Source organism: Cheilinus undulatus, linkage group 15 (genome assembly GCF_018320785.1).
Source record: "Cheilinus undulatus linkage group 15, ASM1832078v1, whole genome shotgun sequence".
Classification (NCBI taxonomy): Eukaryota; Metazoa; Chordata; class Actinopteri; order Labriformes; family Labridae; genus Cheilinus; species Cheilinus undulatus.
The window spans coordinates 31,252,745-31,273,212 of NC_054879.1; the positions used below are offsets into that span (position 1 = coordinate 31,252,745).

The 20,468-nt window shown below is 38.5% G+C and overlaps 2 protein-coding genes across 2 annotated transcripts in view; one reads left to right on the forward strand and one right to left on the reverse strand.

Annotated features, from left to right (window-relative positions):
- The first annotated feature begins 367 nt into the window (after window positions 1-367).
- On the forward strand, window positions 368-4,621 carry dnajc15 (DnaJ (Hsp40) homolog, subfamily C, member 15). The gene is made up of 6 exons (XM_041806520.1): window positions 368-494; window positions 1,654-1,705; window positions 1,995-2,068; window positions 3,109-3,185; window positions 3,289-3,359; window positions 3,620-4,621. The coding sequence occupies exons 1-6, from the start codon at window positions 390-392 to the stop codon at window positions 3,688-3,690; spliced, it is 450 nt and encodes a 149-aa protein (XP_041662454.1). The 5' UTR covers window positions 368-389; the 3' UTR covers window positions 3,691-4,621.
- A 417-nt stretch (window positions 4,622-5,038) lies between these two features.
- Window positions 5,039-20,468, reverse strand: part of sestd1 (SEC14 and spectrin domains 1) — a 37,952-nt gene continuing 22,522 nt past the window's right edge. The window contains exons 10-19 of the mRNA XM_041807462.1: window positions 18,897-19,054; window positions 15,164-15,286; window positions 14,675-14,869; window positions 14,202-14,316; window positions 13,917-14,082; window positions 12,369-12,450; window positions 12,156-12,278; window positions 10,870-11,061; window positions 10,544-10,647; window positions 5,039-8,647 (exon numbers count right to left, since the gene is read on the reverse strand). Coding sequence (XP_041663396.1) covers window positions 8,377-8,647; window positions 10,544-10,647; window positions 10,870-11,061; window positions 12,156-12,278; window positions 12,369-12,450; window positions 13,917-14,082; window positions 14,202-14,316; window positions 14,675-14,869; window positions 15,164-15,286; window positions 18,897-19,054 — 1,529 coding nt within the window. The 3' untranslated portion in view covers window positions 5,039-8,376. The remainder of the gene's footprint in view (window positions 8,648-10,543; window positions 10,648-10,869; window positions 11,062-12,155; window positions 12,279-12,368; window positions 12,451-13,916; window positions 14,083-14,201; window positions 14,317-14,674; window positions 14,870-15,163; window positions 15,287-18,896; window positions 19,055-20,468) is intronic.

The window sequence follows — 20,468 nt, forward strand, 5'->3', positions numbered from 1 at the left end:
TTAAGAAACGACTGTGTATTTTTTAAGTTAAAAGATAATAACGAAATTTACTCACAAATTAAACTAATTTAAGCAAATGAAAATAAGGACAGTGAAGTCCGTGGGGACTTGCTTGCAACACTAAAACAACCATTATTTTCAATCTAGCATTTAAAGCGATCGTTTCCTTTGAGTTCTCGGCAAACACATATTCATGAAATAATTTGTTAATGTACAAATACTTCCATTTTAAAGGATGCGTTTCATATTAATATTCCACCCCTAAATGATATTTAGGTCCTGGAAAACACGTGAGATACCCCTATTTATTCAAGCGTTGCGCATTCGTCTGATATTATTTTGAAAGGCACTTCCGGGTGAACAAAGTGACGTCAGGTCAGTCCGAAAACATGGCGAACGCTGGTGGAATGGCCGCAGATGGAGACATGATGAGATATTCTGAATACAGTCCAAAAACCAGCGTGAGGAGCGATGCAGAGATAGACAGACGGCTGGTGAGACCTTGTTTTTGGATTTAAGATATTTGTGAAGTCAGTTTAACTAAAACAGACTGAGTTTGACAGTTAAAGCATGTGTGAGTTAACCGCAATGACCGCTAGCTAAGGTAACCGTATGTCACTGCTGTTACATCAGTCTGGGAGCTGCAAGTTGACTTACTAACTATATAATAGACGTTTCACGGGTAGTTATGCTTTTTTGTCCTTTAACCAGTATTTTCTCAACATAGGACTGGTATAACATTTGCCTTTTTTAACAAACGTGAATATTACATAACATAGAAGCACATGTGCACAACCTGACCATGTTTCAATAGATTTGAGCGGCCAAGAAATAAGGAAAAGTGTGATTAAACTAAGCCCTAAACACGATCAGTGTACAGAATTTAATTCCACATCTAATCTATGAATTAAATGTCATCACCTTTTATGACATCATAAATGTATAAAACATGTTAGAACTAGCTATCTTCCAATCACCCAAACATCTGTGTATCATTTTACCCCCATATTCAGTGGATCTTATGCTGCAAATACATATAATGTTCATTCTGCATTTCAGTCTGCTGATGTAAACAGAGATAATGAGCTGATTAGCTTGGGTAAAAGTCTTATTTGGTCCCTCTATTAAATGTCAGGGGTAATACAATAAGCCATGAAGGTACAACGCATAGCAACTGTATAGCATTTAATGTGAAGCAAATCCCAGACGGAAAAAAGCTTGACTTTATTGTCTTAAAAATAAACTTGAACTTAATTTAGATTGTGTATCATTTCTTCAGGAGAATGAGCCAGATAACTGGCTTTGAAACATAATTACTTTAGTACTATTTTGGGTAGAGATCCTTTGTTTGGGTTACTTCGGCTTAGCTTAATATTTTACTTTACCTTTTTTCTTCTTAAGAGATATTCGCTGAACATTTCTGCTTGTATTTGGATGGATGGATTTATATGCCCTATGGGTTCAATAATTAAACTTAACTTTTATGTTAACTAGCTATACAAACAGATATTAAGCTGAAGGCAGAGATGGAGACTGGATTGTGGAAGGGTGAATAGCATCCTGAAGGTGCCACGCAGTTCTTTTACAAACAGTCGTCTATGATCTGTCTTACCCAGTTTGGTAACTGGTTTATGTGTTTTGTTTTGATCAAAGGGAGGGACTCTGATTGCTGTGGGTCTTGGTGTTGCTGCAGCAGGTTTTGCAGGTAAGAATAGTTGGTATCAGATCATTAGAGTATCCCAATAACATAATACATGTTCTAGATTACTAGTTGGGTTTTTGATAAATATTGCTTCACTTTCTAGATAGCAAGTCCAAATCCTTATCAGTATTATTACTGTAATCATCAGTTTTAATTACTAATTTCATTGTAGGGTTAGGGGTTAGTGGTTTAAGTTTGTTTAGTGGGATAAGTTTTCATTACAATTCTTTTTCTGTGTATAGAAATGGGTTAGATGATTAATTGTTCAGTATGTTTTGTCTTTATTTCACAGGTCGTTATGCATTCCAGCTGTGGAAGCCCCTCGGGCAAGTCTTCTCAGAGACTGTCAAGAAAATGCCCTCATCAGTGAGTATTCAGAGTCATTAGCTCTGATTAGCCATTGGGTTGAAGAAAATTATCTGGAATTTGATACGAGCCTAAACCACTTGTATTGAATTTGCCAAACTAAAAGTAATAGTCAGTTTTAATTGTGCCATACAAGCTTACTTATTAAAGAGGGGGTATTATACTTTTTCGATTTTTAAAACATAAATATAAAGTCACAATGTTGGGTATCCATACTCCACGTATGCAAATGTTCAACCCGCAAGATAAACATATGCTACAGTAATCTTGGAATTAGCGTGTAAACTGATGAAAAAGTTTTGTTGAAAATCTCTCAGAGATTCTCCTGAGACGAGATTTTGATGGAGCAAACTGATAAGGTCATCGCAATAGGATCTCCTGACTGGTTCGGGGTTCGTCCATGCTGCCGGCAAAGCAGAACAGACCGCCCCCACAAGGCCTTTTAGCCATTTAGCAACACAGTAATTAAACACTTACCAAACAGATACGTCCTGCTCTGTCCTTCGCTGCTGCTGGCTTTCTTCCCCCCTCTCTCCAAACTATCAGGGTCAGACTCCGGGTCTAACACATACAGATGTATATCAAAATTTGCCATATTTTACTCAGTTGGACCGGTTCATTCAAAGTTTTTATCTACTAGCATAACAACATAGCCACATTGGAGGGGGTGGGCACAAAACATTGAGCCCTGCCACCAGCCAGCCTCTGGAAAATCGGCCAATCAGAGGAAAGCAGGTCCTTGGAGCGGGGGTGTTAAAGAGACAACAGCCAAAACGAAGCGTTAAAATAAAGGTTTTTCAGGACGACAGTGTGAGAAACATGAGTTTTTTTAGCTGTAAACCATGTAATGCAACTATCAGAGAGATGGTGTAAAGCCTTGAAAAAAGGCATAATGCCCCCACTTTAAGGTAGGCACTGAAAAAAATCTCTGATTAACTCTCTTCAAAGGAAAAATATGAAATATAGCTTTTGGGTTCCAGGGATGACCTCAATGTGGGTCAGACTACGGACAGTTTAACTTTCCATTTTATTCTGTCCAGGCTTTCTCATCATACTACAAAGGAGGATTTGAGCAGAAAATGTCCAGACGAGAGGCAAGCTTGGTTCTGGGCATCAGGTAATGTAATGTTTACTGATCTCATTACTACAGTCTGTGATTCTGTGTCATTGCTCTGATCAAAGTTATGATTGCTCACATGTATCGTTTGTTTTGGGCACAGCCCAACTACCACTAAGACCAAGGTACGAGAGGCCCATCGTAGGATCATGATCCTGAACCATCCAGATAAAGGTAAGCTTCAAGTCTGATTCACAAAGTGAAACTCAAAAGGTAACAAAATGACTTTTTGTGTAAGCTGTTTGCTATATTAAGGACTTTGTGTACATATCTCATTTAAATAACTAGCACTCACATCAGTTGTTTAGAACTTCAGGGTATTTCAGCCCAGTTATCTACAGTCTAAGGAAATAAGTTCTGGGAAAATGCTGTATGAAAGCTTTAAGGACAATAGACAAAACAGATTGAACATGTTTGTGTGCATCTGTGTGCAGGTGGATCGCCGTACCTCGCAGCCAAGATCAATGAGGCCAAAGACATTTTGGATAAGGAGTCCCGACGATGACCTGCTCTATTAACAAACACTTTAAAGACTTCCATCGCCCGTGCATGATCTCAGTTCAGTAGCAGTGCTTCAACAACATCAACACAAAGGCATCTAATCAGGCTCCTGGAAGATGGAAAGGAATACACTTTTAAGACATTTCATTCCTTAATAAGGTCAAGCAACTTTCACCTCATCTGTCAACGTTGTTAATACTAAATGTGGATGAAGAGTGCATAAATAGTCCTTGACATAAGTGGTCGTCATTTAAATTATGGATTTAAGGGTAGCAGCTCTACATGGCGACTTGATGTTAAGAAAAAAAAAAAAAAGATCAGTACTATTAATATGTTCATTACTTGCTGATTTAACATAGGCTGCTTTAAACTTTGAGTCTGAAAAATTAATCTAGAGTGAAAGAGCCTCGAACCTGCATTCTTTCTAAAGGCTAGAAAAGGGCAGCTTTTCTTGTTAGAAATAATGAGATCAGATCTGAGCAGAAAGAGAAAATGGCTCTACATGTCACTTGTTTTGCCATCTAAAAATTCTTCCAAAGGAGATATAGTCCCAGTTGCTTGTTTTGAATCTCAGTTATGGCCATAAATGCCATGCAGTTAATGCACAGAATAATTCAGGAGGAAACAACTTCATAAATGGTCTGTCAGTCAGGATGTTTGTGTAGAAAGGTGCAGCTAACTTGCTGTCCTAAAATGTCTCTTTCAGCTGCAGAAAATCAAGATTTTAGCGGCAGAAATTCACACTGGTAGCTCACAAACCAGCGTTGAAAGCTTCCATTCACTTTTTTATTCCTGCATATTAATTTAAAAGGTTAAAGGGAGCAAAATAATCTATTTAAGGTACCTTAGAATAATAAATTAATTCAAGTTCTGAGTGTAAACAGTTAATGACGGAGTTGTGAAACATTTTTCTAAATAAAGATTATTTAAAAACATACTGTGGTTCTGTGCTTCTGTGCGTTCAAGTCTTTTGGGGGGAACAGAATAAAATAATACAAATTCTCAGCAAGTAATATTTTAGGGATATCGCGTAATGCAGCATTTAACACCTCAGATAGCACACTGGTTCCCAACCTGGACATATGTGTTTGGGGCAATGTATTTTGGCTTTAAATGATTAAAAACAAATCAAATTGATGTGTATTTGATGTCAATCTATCACTTTTTTCATTTTGGTCCCAGGGGTCCTCAACTCTTCTTAGATATGAGAAGGGGGGCTTAGTTGGAAAAAAGGTTGGGAACCACAGAGATGACACATTGTACACCATCCTATGCTTCAAGAAGTCAAAGTATATACTGGATAAATTCAACCTAACTGCCTTTTTAGTCACATAAAAATATCCACCCAGAAAGAGACTTCAAAAGGCGTCTTTATTTAGAGGATGATGGCAGTAAACAGAGGGGGCAAAATGCAAGACACAGTATTCAGCGGTTACACTTACAGCAGCAGTTATTGGTCAAAAATGGCAACCAGTTACAGCGAGGTTTGATCGTAAAAATGTCAAATAAATACAAAATGTCCTGTTTCAATGGTGCTTTTTTGGCAAATGACCACCTGTCTGTGAATAACTGCTGTCAGTACCTCAGTCCAAGTTAAACTACAGCGAACAGCATCAAGTCTATGCACACGGTCAAACCAGAGGGATTCTTTAAATCAGAAAAATCATTGAAGCCCTGAAAGATTTAAGTGTTATGGTCCCTTAATGCAAAGTCTAAGCATGTAAACTATCTAAGCAAAAGGCTTAAGGTGAATTTAAATAAGATTGCATTCTAGTTTAAAAAAAAATTCAAATGTTTTGTTGTCTTTATCTAATGTAATATTGCCAAAGCAGAAAGAAGGGATGTGTAGAATAAGATGGTGATAATCAGAGCACAAAACTGTACAATCGGTGCTCCTGGCTTATGAAAAAGTTTTCACAATTAAATTCATGATACTTATTATGCTTCCTCTCCTCCTTTACAGAGCCATGTTGGTTTTTATGCTTTTAAACAGCTTTGTTTTGTTTTGTTTTTTGTTTGTTTTCTCTTTTATTTTTCTCATGGAAAAGAGGCAGTCTGAAGGTAGAGAAGAGCATTTATTCTGAAACACATTTGTCGAAATACCAATCAGGCAATCAGAAGCTGAGGGCTTCTAATGGGAAAAAAAAACGAGTGCTAATATTGATTTGATGGTAGGAAAGGAAAACTAGTGCAAATTCTGTTTTCTTGTTCCCCTCAAAAATGAGAGAAAACAAAAACAAGCTGAATTTATAGTTTATTTTTTTGGCTTGTGTGAACTGTGTGGTAAAGACTGGTTATGAAATCGTACATAGGTTGACTGGCAACCTGAGATTTGGAAAACACGATAACGGCCCATGTGGTCTTTAAGAATCTTGCATAAAACTTACAACTGTAACATCAGGTTTCATGTCAAATCAGTTTGTTGTCCTGAAGAATACCAGAGGGAACTCAAAAGTAGCACCTCCACTGTGTTTAAAACCTGAAGTTTAAAAACATTTTATTGCAAGATTAAAGTAAAATTATAAAATCAATAAAGAAATGTCAATATTTAAAGGAGAACCTTAAGACAAGATCAAATTTGGCCTAGAGGTTGCAAATTTTATAAAATCCTGAGCACAATTCAGTTACCTCAAATCAAAAACTTAGATACATTTCTGTTGAATATGTTTCATATTATATCACTAGCTTTTAGCATGGTTAGTGTCCCATGTTTAGATGTTCTCCAGAAGGCCCAGATTTTTGGTTCTTACTGACAGTCAGTACGTTTACATGCATTTGAAACTCAAACTATAGTTATAGCTTATTTGGATATCTTAACTACTGTCGTCTCAGCATTCATGCATACAGAAATTACTGACGGAAGCATTATAGCATTTCCTCTAGATGGTGGGGTCTAGACCTGCCCTCTTTGTCTTGGGATAACGGCTATGAATTGGTGCTACAAAACAAATATTGATAATGATGGTTTCTCCATGATTGTGACATGCTCCATTTTAGCTTGTTACTATTCACCTTCTTCCTAATAAACTTGCAAACAAGTTACTGAGTAGTACAGTGGTTGTATGTCAATAAGTGGAGAAATGGAAACTATGCTTTACTTTTGGCTGATGCTGCCTATCTTGGCCAGGACGCTCTTGAAAAAGATATTTTTAATCTCAGTGAGGGTTTCCTGGTTAAATAAAAGAATTGGAAAAAAAAAAGTGATGAATGTTATCCCTCTGGCTCAGGGGTTACCAAACTTTTCAGCCCACAACCCCTAAACTAACAGAGCCAGAGACTGGAGACCCCCACTGTACCTTAGGGTTGTTGAAGCATAGCTGAAAATAGGCGTGCACGTTCAAGAACAGTCATGTGCAGACTTGGCTAAAATATTACATTTATTTTAGCATAAATCTCATCTATTGGCCATGTTGTTATTTAAAAATAAACTAATTCTATGAATATATATTTTTTTAAAATGTACGACATAAACTATTTAAAACCTTTTAAATATATTCTTTGTTTTGGGAAGGCATCTCACGACCCCCCCGGGGGGTCCTGACCCACACTTTGGGGACCACTGCTCTAGCTTATATCCGATATCTGAAGGCAGATTACAACTCATCTTCAGCTTTACAGTTGGTGTTTTTGCTCATCGACTTTGTGTCAAAGTTCAGAATGGAAGCTTAACTATTAACTAGTTTGGGTCTGATTGAGGTTTAAACATGCTAGAGTAAATCAATCTCCAAATTATCTTGGTGTGAGTTCAACTTTTCAAAAAGTCATGATTTCAGTTAGACTAAAATGCATTGTAGAGGTCCAGTTCTGGCCAGTCTTAACACAGTATTTGAACTTCTCAAACTGCCCGTAGACATACTGTCTGTGCTGTACCTGGATTAATGCATTATTTGTGTGGGCAGGACCTTATTACTTATAGTATTTTCTTTAACACCAATTCTGTTCAGTTTTCTACAGCTGGGTGCATACACAGTAACTCCTCAGAGATCTATTCAAACCAGAGAGTAATGCTTTGGATGCTGACGTTGCACTCTCGACAGTCTGGTCATTTGCCATCAGCACATTTGGACCCTTAGAAAGAAAAGAAGTTCATATAAAGCAGGAGCAACACAGCCATAACTGTGAAAAAGCTGCCAATGACTCTTAAGTTGAAAATGGCATTAAAGAAAAGTAACAGTAAGTCAGATGAGGCACAGTTACCATGTTAGCACCATGAAAGCTCCGCTCACTAAGGTAAGCTAATGGCATGCTGGGAAGGATGAAGTGATGTTAGGCGTACTTAAGGAGTTTTCTTATATAAACGGCTCCATCTTCAACAGAGCATCCAGAGATATTAATAATTCCAGTAAATACTTCCAGTATTTTACATTTGTTATTCTGTTGGATCGCTTGATGGCAGAAAAAGATTTTCCAGAGCAGACCTTGTTATCGCTTTCAGAGTTTCAGCTGAGAACACAGTGGAGAGATCATCCAACTTGTTCATCCTCTTTCAGGCAGGTTAAGCAGTGAGGCTGATGGGAAATGTAGTCCTGATTTAGAGAAATACCATCACTACAGAAGCTGCAGTACGACAGAAGCAACAAATCAGAGGGTTGCCTACGCTGAGGGAGGAGATAATCGTTGTAAATTAATCAGCAGCCCTTCACTAACAAGCTTCATTAAGGCTGCTCGGTTTGACGTCTTCAGCGATCCATTAGCAGTCCTGTGTGGCTCTCTCCAAATCTTCATCCTGTTCTCCCACCTCCTCCTCCTCCTCATCTTGCTCCTCTTTCTCACTCAGTTCCTCTCCGATAACTTCTAGCGGTGCTGCCTGCCCGTTTAGCAGCTCCTCCTCCTCGTTACCGTTGTTGTGAAGCCGAGCCTCCTGCAACTGGAGCCGTCGCTCCTCCACCAGCAGGAGGCGCTCTCTGATGGCCTCTGCTGCCGCTGCTGTGTCGCTGGGAGTGCCGAAGTACTGCTCACTCCTGAAAAGACAAAAGTGGCTACATCATATTGAGTGTTTACACCCACGGTTGAGTCATTCACAGTTATAGCTCTGCAAATCCATTTAACTGGAATGCTGCCCTTTGGAGGATCCATTTATTGACCAAAGTATGTCTGAAACCATCAAATTAGATTTCAATATGGCCCCTTTTCAGTGAGTTACTTTGGACCTTCCTTCAGAAACTTTTATGTCACTATCCAAAACAGGCGGTTCTCACTGTAGCACTTGCCTTATCAATATCTTTGTCTTATTTTACAGCTTTCTCCTAATTTCAGCAGTTTGACTTCCAGTTTAAAGTCCCAATAAAGTGATTTTAAAAAATCCATATTTTAAGTTTGTTTTATGACAAAGGGCTGTGTTATGAACCACCAGGCCAAATTTCAGCCACAAAAAACTTCTCTAAGTTTATAAAACTAAGCCTAAAAAATAATGAAAAAATGACTCTAGGATGAATGTGGTTAAATGCGGCTAAGCTGAGTCCACTGACGAGAAATAGGATCCTCTTAAATTTAAGACAAAAACAAAATTTTCTTTCATAAGACACCAGAAAAAAATTTACATTTATATCATGACAAGCAGACAGTTCAGGGCTAAAAGTCTTATTATCTTAACTGTTTAACAATGCATATGACTCCTAACCATTCATATTTTTTCCTCCTGTCCCATTTTTGTTGTGTTTTTGTTTGTTCTGTAAAGCGTCTTTGAGTTTTCCTAGAAAAGCACTATATAAGTCTGATGAATTATTATTATTATTATTATTATTATTATTATTATTCATTTTCTCATCCTGTATTTAACTCTTCAGGTATTCCTTATGTCTAACTTTCTGAGTTATTTTAATCTATCCCTCTCTCCCATTTATGAGACATCTATATTGTTGAGTTTCAACTGAAAACACTCAATTTCCTGATGTTGCTCTACAAAATAAAAGTCTTTAATGATGAATAGCATTTATTGTGACAGACTTGGCAAGAATAGAACCTTTCTATCATCACACACTTTACTAAGCTTTACTATCACGATGCTAATAGAGAAGAGGGATTGAACTGTTGCTGCTTTGAGAGAGACAAAGCCAATGTCTGCTTCTTTTAACCACCCAGAACTAAAGACAAGGGAAATATGGATTAAAACACACCTTCAGCAGATAAAATGTTTCTGCTGTGCCTTGTTCAAGTGAAAAACAGACAAGCACTCCACCAATTAGCCTGACCCCTGACCTTACAGTGAACTCTGGTCAGAGTGACAGCTCATTTCACACAGCTGCAACTGTCCCTAGTGACGTATTTCTGATATTTCCTCGAATAGAGGAAAATATTAAGCACATAGAGCTATTTAAAACTGCCAGCTCATGGAGCCTTTATTTTCTTAAGGGCTCTATATTACAAATCTTTGGTCTGAGCTGAGCTTTACATTTTTATGTATTTAGAGTCGAGTTTAAGTCAGAATAAAACAATAAACGGACTATGATATCATGTAAATGTACCTAGTGTTGATACAACAACATCACAAAGTCAAAAGTGGTCATAATTGATACTTTTAAGTGACGCTTAAGGTCATTTTTTAGCATTTAAAACTCTATTGTGGAGCTAATACAGGTTGACAGGTTAAAGGGCAGTCCAGGGAGGTTTCAAATATCTCCTATCTCTTTCCCCCTTCAAATAACTTGACTCATTTCTTGGTTTCCTGTCCCACAAATTCACCCTTTAATTTAATTTTATCTCTCTCATCAGATTAGAGTTACAAGATGGTCAAGTATGCAGAATAATGGCTGCTAAAGAAACAGATATTATTCATTAGAAATGGTTCAGACCTGAAACGGGAGTGAATGTTGGACTTTTGTTTGTCAGTAAAATGAGTGTATTTGTGTGATATGTACCCATCAGGAAAGATAATAGGCATGGTGAGTCTGTCCAGCAGAGTTTTCCCTAAAGAGTCGACTTCATCTAAAGAGTCTGCATCCACACATTCCCGCTGTAACACCTGAAACAAGAAAAAAACATGCAATAGTAAAATGTATACTTTTAACTTTTGCATGGCTGCAATGGAGCACTAATACCATGAAAATGTCATGAGCTATTTCATCTGCCTAATATCATCAGTTTTTATGTGACTGCCAATGCACAGCTCATTCTGTCTCCTCATCCAGACTGTCCAGCTGCTCTAACACCTGTCATATAACAGTGAAGTCTCAGTCCGTCTCACCCTCTCAGCAGCAGTGTGGAAGCTCAGAGCCAGCTCCAGTCTTTGTTGTCTCTCCTCACCACTGACGCTGAACTGTTTCCAGACCCGGTTGAGTCTCGGTAAAGTGTCACCTGAAGAGCGGGTCGTACAGCGCAGAGACTGACAGAGGACGACGGTCGCCTGTAAAAGCTGACGTCCGTAATCATAGGTGCTCTGAAGGTTACACAGGAGAAAGGAGGACATTGTCTTATGCAAACAACAATATTTTGAAGAATAAAATGACATCAAAGCTTAATGAATAGAGGGATTACTTATCAACACAATGGTGGAAGAGAAACCAATCTGACTCATTTTTGACATTTTTACCTCCGCCAAAGAGGTTATGTGATCAGGTAGGTTTGTTTGTTTGTCTGTTTGTTTGTTTTTTAGCAACATAACTCAAAAGTCATGGATGGATTTTCATGAAATTTTTAGGAAATGTCAGACATGGCATAAGGAAGACCTGATTAGATTTTGGGACTGATCCGGATCACCGTCTGGATCCAGGAATTTTTTCAAAGGATTCTTCACTATTGGGAGATAGGACTGATGGCAGAGGTCTGCGCTTTTCTAGTCATTATCTTTACTTGCTGATGTTTCTTTGAAAAATATATAATATGAAGCCTACAGAGCTAAGCAGACCCTATGGTCACTACTGTGGGAAGTAGAGGTCAACTTTGTGACCCAACAACAACAACAAGCACTGGTGAAAAGTGCTTTGAAACTGAGGTTGTATGCACTACTGATTTAAAAAAGAAGAAGAAAAGCCATGAAAAGACACAGGCAATTATAGCACCCATTTTTTATACAAATCGATACAGAACAAATACTGTAAGTCCTGGAAGTTACGGTCCTCACTTTGTGACTCAGTCACAAAATGTACTTTTGCTATCTGTGCCTAAACTCCATCTTGAGGTGGATTAAAGAGGTTTTAGATCTGCTGCTCCTACAACCTGGAAATTGTTGCAGGAAGATGTATGTCTTGGGGAACTGGTCTCTTTAAATTGTTTAAAATAGATTAATAGGTTGTAGGTGTTTTGACAGACGACCTTCTGTTCTGGGACTCAAATTTTGGTGAATCTGTGTTTTTAGTGTTTTTATTTTTAATTTTTAATAATCCTAACTTTAATAGTCGGCATTACTATATGTCTGTCTGTTTATACATTAACAATAAGTCTGTCCAATTTGCCCAATGCACAGCAGAAGTTAGCAAAGCATATCACTGCATATGCTGCTATAGACGATAGATAGTTTAAACAACGTCTCACCTGAGCAACGTCCACAAACTTCCTGTGTTTGTCCAACATGGTCCTGTTCTCCTGAGAGTCATCACCCAGTCTGACATGAGTTTTTAACAGGGCGTCCATCAGCTCCCCAAGCCACTCCACAGCCTGAAAATACACAGACCGTCATCTCTTCTCTCTAAGTCAGGAAGCAAAGTTATGTCCCATGTTTGTCTGTGTTGTTGTCATGTGTCACACCTGTAAAGCATCTTCTTCACATTTAAAGAGCTGGACCATCTGGAGCATCTTCAGCCTCCTCACATCCACCATGTCTTCACACCTGCAACATATATTGTGCTGTTTCATTTTACTAGCATGGAGTCTGTTTCTGCCACTGCCCACTAGAGGCTGCAGTGTTCATTACAGCGCCAAAAAAGTTTAGACAAAGCAAGTAACATTTGAATGATTTATGTATTCATGTGGATTTTTACCAATACTTGAGCTAAAATGTTTGTGATAAAGTGACAATGTAGAAAATGAAGAATAACATCAGAACATTTGTATACTTGTAGTTATTGATTTGTTTACATCTGAGAAGCACATGAGCAACCAAAGCTGTGCGTAAGGAGGATGCTTGTCTGCCAAGCAGTCTGGTTTAGTTCAGTGCAGTGCGGGATTATTTGTTTCCACTGTCAAAAATTGGGAAAAGTAGCAGAATATCTGATCTGTACTGCCTTATTTTTGACACCCCTCTGCTGGAGTTCCAAGCATACCTGTCTGACCTTAAAGACTTGAGAGAGACTGCAGTCCATTGACTGGTCAACTGGATCTTTACTTCCCATGTGAGTGTGGTACATATGGAAAAACACAAAATGTAACATTTTTTTGTACAGAGCTAAGAGGTTCGCAGCACCACTTTAGCTGCTTTTCTCCCTTATCTTGTTGCTAAAATGCTTTCAATAGATACAAAATCTACTGTTTTACAAAAAAATCCTTGTGATTACTGGAGAAAGTGACAAGTGTAGTGTTTGCAGTGTCATCTTTCCCATTTAATTTGTTGTGTAATCAATAAACAAAATAAAAGCCAAAACTGTACCAAATGAAGAGCTTTTTGGGGGCTGACAAACTGACCCTTTTTACTGAGTGAGTCAAATCGTCTGGATCCCTGAAGAGTTGGAACTCCTGCTATATGTACCAAACTATACTGAACTAAACTTGATATTTTGGTGGAAACACACCGAGACAAAAAAAAAAAGAAAAGAAAATGCCGATTGTAAACATGCTTTATAAGTAGGAAATTTGGTGAAAACAATTTAAAAAAATAAACTGTTAATTTGTCAATTTTGTTCATTTCAGACCTGCAATTTTCAAGTTTTGTTTTCACTTATAACCAGATGTAAATGGAGCTACAACCTGTAAAATAAGTTGTATTGAGTTATGTATTATATACAGCTAATTTCTGACATCCATCATCCTCTGTAATTTTGGTTGCTCCACCTATTTTTGCACCTGTCTTTTTGTTTTGCATCAGTCCTAGAGGTTTGGTACATCTCTTTTTGTTGTTGTGATTGTTTAAATTTCTTATTAATGTGTTAAGTACAAAAATGTATAAAAATGTGGACACAAATTAATTTCAGATGACACACAAGACTTTTTGGAGCTCAAAATAATAATAAAAAAAAAAACAATGGGCAGCGAAAGTTCTTTAACCTCATTCAGCTGTAATTTCAAACTCATGATCATGTTTTCAAAGAAACTTGAAACAACTCCAAACAAAACTCTGCTGTAAACAAAATAAACAGCAACCTTTGCTTGCGCAGCTGCATCTCCTCCATGACACCCTGGATGTGCTGAATATTATCCGGCTGTTCACCAGCTGGACTCTCCGTTTCCTCCATGGCCCATGTCGGCTGGCTGCACATCTGCTCTATCAACAGCGCCCCCTTCTGACGCAAGGAGGATAGACCTGCCTCTGCAAGGGAGAGGTCGTTCAGGATACAGAACTTCACTACATGTGACTTCCGTGATGTAGCTATTTATCTGAAACTAATGGCACTAAATGTTTAATTAGTTATAATTCAGGGCACGGACCAACAGTCTGCAGTTTCTCCTCCAACAGTTTGAGGTTTTGTTGAATCGAAGCTCCATCAGCTGGAGCCACATCAGCGCAGAGCATTCCTAGTAGACCGTCCAACTGCTGAGACAACTGTAGAGACAGGCACAAGACTTTGATTAGCAGTTTATCACCTCCACATCTGTGTTTTCTTGCACCATTAATCTTCATCCCGGTTATGAATATACTGATTCATCAGCTTGACTCTAGAAAAGCAGATAAAATCATCTTTTGATGTTCACACACAGTAGATTTCCTCTGTGTAAAGTCTTTGAGCTGAACTAGAATAGAAGTGTCCTAGATCTACCTCAGTGATGGACACAGATGAAACTCGAACAGCCTTTGAGGTTTTTTTTTTAGTACTGACCCGTTTCAAGTCTAAATATCAAAAAACAGCTGATGCAGAGTGTTCATGCGAATTCTAGCATTTGTGTGTTTAAGTGAGTGTTACCTCCTGTGTGGTGCTGTGGAAACCCTGGGCCGCCTGCAGGACGTTCTGTCGTCCTTCCAGCTGAGCCGCCTGCCTGTAGCAGACGTCGCTCAGCTGCTGCTGCAGAGCCTTCAGCTCCGCCACTTCCTCCTCTTCACCGGCACTGAGCAAGGCAGCAATCTGCTGGTTCAACTCCACGTATACTGCAAACCACTCCTGCGCACAAAGATAGAAAAGAGTGGATTGATTACATGAACAAATTGTTTCCAAAACGGCAATGTTGCAGCTGTTTTTACAACCTTTTCACGGTTAAATGTAGAAAACAGCCACTCAGTTTTGAATTTAACCCAAATCAGAAGCATTGTTTTGTCCAGGACGAATGATCACCAGGGGTGAAAGGCCAGAACATAAAAGATGCTGTCAAGCTTGACCTTGTGTTTTGACATGTTGAGCATGACTCTGGCCATGCCTAAAACATGATTGTATATGAGCATGTGTTTATTCCCTTACGCTGTGTTGGCTCTCGATCTCCTCGTGTTTCTGCTGTAGGGCCTGAGCTGCCCGCATCGAGTCTCCAATTTCCTGCTGAGTCTTCAATAGCTCTGAACCCGGACCCTGCAGCCAGGTGACCACCTGAGAAAAGAGGAAAACAAAAATACTGGCTTAGCTAGTATTATGTAGGGACAAAAAGAATGTCCTGGCAAGGGTTAGATTTCTTTTTTCTCCATGTGAGATTTCATCAGGAGAAATTATCCAATCTCAGCCAGTCTTTCTTCTCCATATTTCAAAGGCTTGCTAAGTTTACATACCAAAAAGTAAATTTTAAGCACATCTCCTTGCATCAACATCCACCAGACACTTTTTTACCCACAGGCCATCAGACTTTCTGAACACTGCAGAAGCCCCCTCAAACAAACCCCGTTTCCAGCCTTAGTGACTATCTGTGGTGGCTTCTTCTGCAGAGTGACCAGCAGGGGGCTCTCCGGCTCTACTTTATGGTCTTTATCATGAGTCATGTACTGTCATGACAGTCTTTCTTTGAAGGTCACTGCTGACGCATCTTGAGCACCAAAAAGTTTGTATTTCTCAGTACTTGTTCTTCTAACATCCACTTTGTATTTATTCTGATATGTTTTAGTTTTGTTTGTTTTTTTCATGATACAATAAAGCCACTCAAGATGGGACAAATATAAACTAATTTGTACCAGCTGAGGCACACAGAAGGCGTGGGTTAAACAGAATCATGCAGACTTGATAAAAGTATAATTCAGTTTATGTATTAACTTTCAAAAGAATAATCTTATCAGTCTCAAGGACTCTGTTTTTATGACAAGGAGACATTCAAAAAGTTTGATTACATTAAAGCAGCAGAGTTGGCCTGACTTTTAGTTCCCACAAAACCAAGGGACTTCACTTAAAACTAAACATTTCCCCTTAAAGATCCTCTTTATCTTTGAAATACCCAGTGTCCTCTTTAACTTCATGACACCTGAGCTTTTTGATTGGACTGCAGTTTTAATTTGTCAAACTTACCTGGGGTAAACATAGACATGATTTTTATTAAAGCTCCGACTTTACTGGAAATGTTCTTTTCCAAAATCCACACAAATGCCTTAAAGTTTCAAAGAAATACATTTCTGTAAAGACTGACAAAAATTTGCCCCAAAACTTCTTCAAACATTCCCCAAAATCTTTTGTGAAACGTTAACATAAAGCCAAAACATTCCAATAACAATTTACGCCAAAATTCAATTTAAATTCCTGGGAATTGTCATGGAAATTTTCCATTTTCATGGAAATCTTCCAATATCATTCAATTTCTCATTAAATTCCCATGAAATTTCTTTTCATTTAGCCAAAATGTGATGTCATCATATGTACATGCAGGAACTTAGGGGGTTCAAGTTTGTAAAGAACTGCATGTTTAAATTGCTCCTTTTAAATTTGATGAGAAGTTTAGTCAAAGGTGATTTAAGAGTCCCTTTTGTAAACTTAAATTTGTATGGAGAATGTCAGAAATGTTCATATTTATGACAAAAATGTAAGTAATATTTTTATGCCTGTTAAATCACTCTCCAGTATGGCTAGTTCTTAAATTAAGTTATCAGATAAAACCACTGAGTCTTTTAATATTAGACTAACATATAGCGGTCATAAAAAGCACTAAGTTATTCAGCGCTAACTCTAATATGACACATTATAGTGTGAGAACATCTGGAACAATCTTTCAGCTGTGAGTGTTGGTATCATCATGATTTAATTGTATTTATCAGGTCAGTAATGCCTCAAAGAGCTAACACAAATACACACGCATAGTTCGATCCAGAACTAGGCCAACACCCCCCACCCCACCTCAAATCCTCCAGGCAAGCGACCGACATGTTTCAGTTACCATGGAAACCTCAGGCTCGTCTCCAAGATGGTGGTGTTACCCATAAACCCCTGCGGCTGAAGGAACCATATTAAACACAACAGAGCCTACATGTAATGAAGTGCAGTGAAGCTGATCATTGACTCAGTGTTTCTGAGGGTCAAAGGTCGAAGACAGGACATTGGAGGAACCAGGACAAGAGGCTTTTAACATTAATTAGGTTAATACCATGGCAGGATTCATTCAAGGAGTAGTGTATGTCTGGGGGTCTATCTAAACATTTATAGATCGTTTAGACCACAGCTCACAACAAGTAGTGAACATTACTTTAAGTACATTTTGACACATGATGGACATGCCTTTTAGCTTTCTTTGAGGGTACTACATAAGCACACTGATTCCCCTAAAATTTCAAACAAACATGATGCAGTGTCAGTTTAGCTCAGTGAGCATAGCAGGGGCCCTTATAAAGAGACTATAGCCCTCAATGCACCAGTTGTGGGATCCCCACTCTCTCTCCCTGATTTACCTGTCTCCCTCCTATCAAAATAAAGGCAAAAGCCCCCAGAATAATCCTAAAAAAGTAAAACAAACAAACATGATGCTTCAGCATTAGCATGAAAAAAATAGGAAACCATAGTTGTATAGAAAGATTGATGACATCCCAACTACCTACAAGTGAAACCAAAACATTTGGATCTCCCCCTACTGGCTGGCTGCTGTGTAGGTCAAAAGCTCTATCTCCTCCATGTTAACAGATGGGACATCAGTCAAACCTCGTAATCAAACTTCATGTCCAAAACATCTTTCTCAAACATGGTTTCTATCTAAATAGTTAGTTATAAGTGTGCAGATTTACAATTGAGTATCCACTTTTCTGGGAGGTCTTGTATTTCATTCATTCACATAAATTAGAAAACCGTTTTAACCTGATTAGATACTAAAACCTAATCAAGGACACTTAACTCGCTGGCTATTGGATTTGGATTCCTCATAAAGAGAAAGGGTCAGAATTAAGATGCGTCCTGGACACCTCCCTATGGAGGTGCTTCCAACTGTAAGGAGACCTCAGGTAGACCCAGACTTGATGGAGGGATTATATTTTTCATCTGGTCTGGGCATGCCTCAGAATCCCCCAGGAAGAGCTGGATAATGACGCTGGGGAGAGAGATGTCTGGGTTGATATGCTTAGCCTACTGCCACTGGGACCCAGCCCCAGATAAGTGGAAGAAAATGGATGGATACCCATGAACTGTACAGTTTTTGTTTATTAAGCTTTAGTCGCTAAAGACCCCATCTTTCCCATTCAACTGTTCAATTTAATGGGATGTTTTCACGCAGAAAGCAGCAGGGCCAGCACTATCTAGGAAAAGTTTCTTAATAGATTGCTATTATCAATATATCTGCTTTAAAAGTCAGTCCCTTCTGCACAGCCAGCTGCTCCAAATGAACATGTTATCCTTAGTGGGCATATTTTAACTTCACTTTTGACCAATAGCAAGGGTTGGAGGCATGTCGTCCATCTTTATATAAAGCCAATGGCCTTGCTATGTCCCTCTCCCAGCATGTCTAATGCTCCTGGATAAGACCATTTTACTTTATCTAACAACTAAAAAAGTTCATATCAAAAAGATGTCACTGTCATGATAAAAAGCAGGATTTTGCAGAACAAAAACTGTTGGTCAAAACTCATTACCAAGTAAAAAAAAAAAAAGAAGTTAATATTGTTTTAAGATTCACTTCATTGAAAGAATACGGACCCAAATTGCACATCAAAACACCAGAGTTTATATATTTGAATTTTCTAAAAGAACAAATGGAAACGAGGGTTCAGAACAACCCTGTTTGTGTCTTTAAGTGCTTATCTGTTACCTGCATGACCTTGGCGTGGATTTCGTCTAGCTGGGTCCGTTTGTTCCTCTGCCTGCAGAGCTCCTGGTATTTAGTGTACTGCTCCCTGAGTGAGTCTAGAAGCTTCATCACCTGAGGCTGAGCCAGCAGCTCCTCCTCCATGGGACACCAGGCTGGACCTGGACATGAATAACAAGTTAATACACTCTGCAGGGCTCGGAGTAAAGAGGCAACATTAAAAGAAGCTCAATAACCACATATACTTCTACGTGTGACAATAATTCCTAAAACTACTTTAACAAGTGTTCATAGATGCTTTTCTGTGATGATTTGAATGTCTATAACTAGTTTATCTAATGTCCATCAAAAATTAAAAGGATAACCGCATGTTGACATGAAATTTGCAGCTGTATTCATAATTTAACATGTCTACAAGCATTAATCTGCTGATGGGAAAGCCTCTTCAGCTTTTAGGCTTTTCAGCAGGTTTTTGGAATGTGGCTACAGGGATTTGCTCTCATTCAGCCAAACATGTATTAGTGATGTTTAACACTGATGCTGTCTGATAAGTCTGGCTCACAATCATCAGCCCAGTTCATCTGAAGTGTAGAGAGGGGTAAAGTTTGGTTCAAGGTTGAGCAGGTTGCGTTCCTCCACAAGAAAGTGGGAAAACAACATAAAAAGTCTGAGAGAAATGAACCTCAGATGTATGTTTACACAAATAAATACACCAAAGTATCAGATTTATTTATTATAGAGTAGCATCTATTTTACTCTGAAGCCATCTCCTTTGATGTTAGGCTCAGGGTGGGAATTTAAGTGCAGTCATTATGTTGTGCTACTGTTTTTAAGGCTGTAAGTTAAGGTGACCGGACGTCCCAGATTTTCATGTATCCCGGCTTGCGCCATCCCCTTGATGGAAACGTTGTGGGTGCACATAGGCTAAGAGCCTCTTCCGCACTACAGACTGAAGCCTGATGAGTGGTTAAGTGCTAAACTCAGGAATTTCCTGTAACTAGTCTAAATAAAAGTCAGCTTGACTTCAAATAAATGCAAGTGGGAATCTGCAACTGCAGGAAATGTTTGGTTTTTATACACAGTAAGCAAGACACAGTGCCAAGGCAGCTTATTGTTTGTGAAACATAAACAATTAAAGTCAAATAAAAATTTCTGGATCCAGAATACAATCCAGATCACTTCAGAAAACATGCCAGTATTTATATTGCTGAAGTGTTAACGTAATACCAGTAACAGGGCTGTAAACATAACTATTGTCATAATTATAATATTTGATGGGTTTCCACCTCTAAACCGGATATGTTCCTGTTTTTCAATTCAGTAATCTAGTCACCTTACTGTAGGTATAATAAATGAATGCTACTTTTCAATGGTAAGCTCACATCTCAGTAGCTAAATTTGCCGCTGGACAGAGTTATTGAGAATAATTTGATAGGAAAATTTTCCTTGTGGCAAAATAAAACAACATTTTTGATAACCAACTGGCAAACTTTAGATAACAGCTAATGCTAGCATTATAGTACTTCCTAATAATGTTTCAAAGCTAGCATTACATAAGCTATTCAGTATGCTAGC